General features: G+C 40.5%; 1 protein-coding gene across 1 annotated transcript; it reads left to right on the top strand.

Annotated features, from left to right (window-relative positions):
* The first annotated feature begins 238 nt into the window (after positions 1-238).
* LOC107159796 (olfactory receptor 5B12-like) lies at positions 239-1,183 on the top strand. Its single transcript, XM_015506425.1, has one exon. The coding sequence runs from the start codon at positions 239-241 to the stop codon at positions 1,181-1,183; it is 945 nt and encodes a 314-aa protein (XP_015361911.1).
* The last annotated feature ends 1,410 nt before the right edge of the window (positions 1,184-2,593 follow it).

Genomic DNA, 2,593 nt, shown 5'->3' with positions numbered 1-2,593 from the left:
CAGTCAGCAATGACCTTCCAAACCCATTTATAACACTTGCCGTGAAAGGAAGGACCTCCTTCAACCAGCCAGAGCCCAGCCTTCAGTCCAGCTGCTTTCACAGACACCTGCATGGACAAGAAGCTACATATGAGTAGGAGTCCCTGGTGACACTTCAGCTCTCATGGTAGTGCACAACTTGAAAGACTTGTTTGTTCATCTTGTCAAGCCTTTCTCATGATCATTCCCAACAGCTTTCATGGAAAATATCTCAGAGGTGACTGAATTTATTCTGGTGGGGTTAACAGATGCCCTCCAGCTACAGGTCCCCTTATTTATGGTCTTCACCCTCATCTACCTCATCACTCTGGCAGGGAACCTGGGCATGATCCTGTTGATCCTGCTGGACTCCCGTCTCCACTCTCCCATGTACTTCCTCCTCAGTCACCTGTCTCTGGTGGACTGCGTTTATTCTTCAGCTGTCACTCCCAAGGTCATGGTGGGGTTTCTCACAGGAGATAAGATCATTTCCTACAATGCTTGTGCAGCCCAGATGTTCTTCTCTGCAGGCTTTGTCACTGTTGAGAGTTTCCTGCTGGCCTCGATGGCCTTGGATCGCCATGCAGCCGTGTGTAAGCCCCTGCACTACACCACCACCATGACGAGCGCTGTGTGTGTCCTGATGGTCACCGCCTCCTATGCCTGTGGGCTTCTGCAGGCTTCTGTCCATGTAGCCTTCACATTCCATCTCTCCTTCTGTCTTTCCAATGTGGTCAATCACTTTTTCTGTGACATTCCCCCAATTCTGGCCCTTTCTTGCTCTAATATCTACACAAACGAGATTGTGCTTTTCTCGTTGGCAGCATTTGATATTTTTTTCACTCTCTTGGTCATCTTGAGCTCTTACCTGTTCATTTTGGTTGCTATCCTGAGGATGCATTCGTCTGAGGGACAGAAGAAGGCCTTCTCCACCTGTGGGTCCCACCTCACAGCTGTTTCCATCTTCTATGGAACCATCGCCTTCATGTACTTACAGCCAAATTCCAGCCATTCCATGAACACAGATAAGATGGCATCTGTGTTCTACACAATGATCATCCCCATGCTGAACGCCCTGGTCTACAGCTTGAGGAACAAAGAGGTCAACAGTGCATTCAGGAAGGCTGTTGGAAAAGCAAAATCCTCACTAGGCTTAGTCTGTTAATTGTGTATTGCTTGCAAAAAAAATTTAAAACATTTATTGGGCATCTAGTGTTTAATAATATTATGTAATTACAATTATTCCTTTTCTTTTATTTCTCCGAATTGTTCTTTTACAATGTGAATTTTTCTCTTCATGGTTTGGAAATATAATTAGGTTTTAGGAAACGTTGCATGTCTTTTTTTCAGAGATAAGATACCACTCCCAGTTTAAAAGCCAGATTCTAATCCTAGATACAATAGGATCCGACATTGTAACACACCATTAGAATGAATTTCTTTGCAGGTAATACTAATATGTATATGATATCAGGCTTATATTTTCAATTCTTAGAGTGCAAAATAACAACATGATTCACATATACAGCATAGAGCCACAGTTCTCATATGTCCATGCCTTTAAGAATCACTTGAAAGATTGTCATAGTGCAGAACACCAAATCTAATTCAAATCATATTACTCTAAATTTGTGTTAAATCCATAAATCCATAGTATGATTGCTCATTATCTACATCTGCTTGACTCTGGAGCTTCAATATAAAAGGAGGTCCAATGATATTTAACCATGTAATCAAATCTATCTCCTCTGTCAATTTCAGATATCAGAGACAAAGTTCAGAGCAAGAATTACTTCCAAATATACCAATATTTAATTCTTACCTGACTTCTAAAAGCAATCGTGTCTAAAAAACGTATTGTATAGCAACATGTCCTGTCATACACTCCTCTATATGTTTTCTTAATAAAAATAACCAGAAATTTGTAAAACTGGAAGTTTATGTCTGCATTATTTCCAGGAGTAGAATTAGGAGAAAGAAAATTAGGGCAAATTCTTCCCCACACTATCAGCTATAATATTGTCTTCTAACATGATGCTGAGGTCAAGATTGACAAAGACAGGAAGCTTTTTCAGGTGTGTTCAAAGGAATGAAAGAATATCGTTGGGCACTTAGGGACATGCAATCACGCACAATCAAAATCACAGACAAAACTGAGTTTCCTATTTTAAAATGAATACGCTGGGACTGTCATGGAAAGGGACTGGTGTATGTGAGGAGCACAGGCATCAGTTCATACTTTAGAATTCCTATCTTCCACTGGGCTATTTACCGTAGGAATCCTTAAATGCTTGCTCCATTATATAAAGTAAATGCAGAAAGAAATTAGACAATGAGATAATGTGTGACTGGTAGCTACGCTAGTGAAGAAATGAGTGAATGAGTGGGAGAAAGGGAACTGAGTCTGAATACCTGAATCAGCACCAAATGGGATCTATAATGTTGGATAATAGGATTCAAGGGCTCCTTAATATATGTGCCTAGGGAAAAGATATCTGTAAATCTATCCCACAGTATTCTCTCTTTGTTTGCCCATTGGTATAAATACCAAGTATGTTTTCACTAACTAAACCCA

Source organism: Marmota marmota, unplaced genomic scaffold, assembly GCF_001458135.2.
Source record: "Marmota marmota marmota unplaced genomic scaffold, marMar, whole genome shotgun sequence".
Lineage (NCBI taxonomy): Eukaryota > Metazoa > Chordata > Mammalia > Rodentia > Sciuridae > Marmota > Marmota marmota.
Note: the sequence above shows the minus strand (reverse complement) of the source record. Positions and strands in the feature narration are given on the sequence as shown.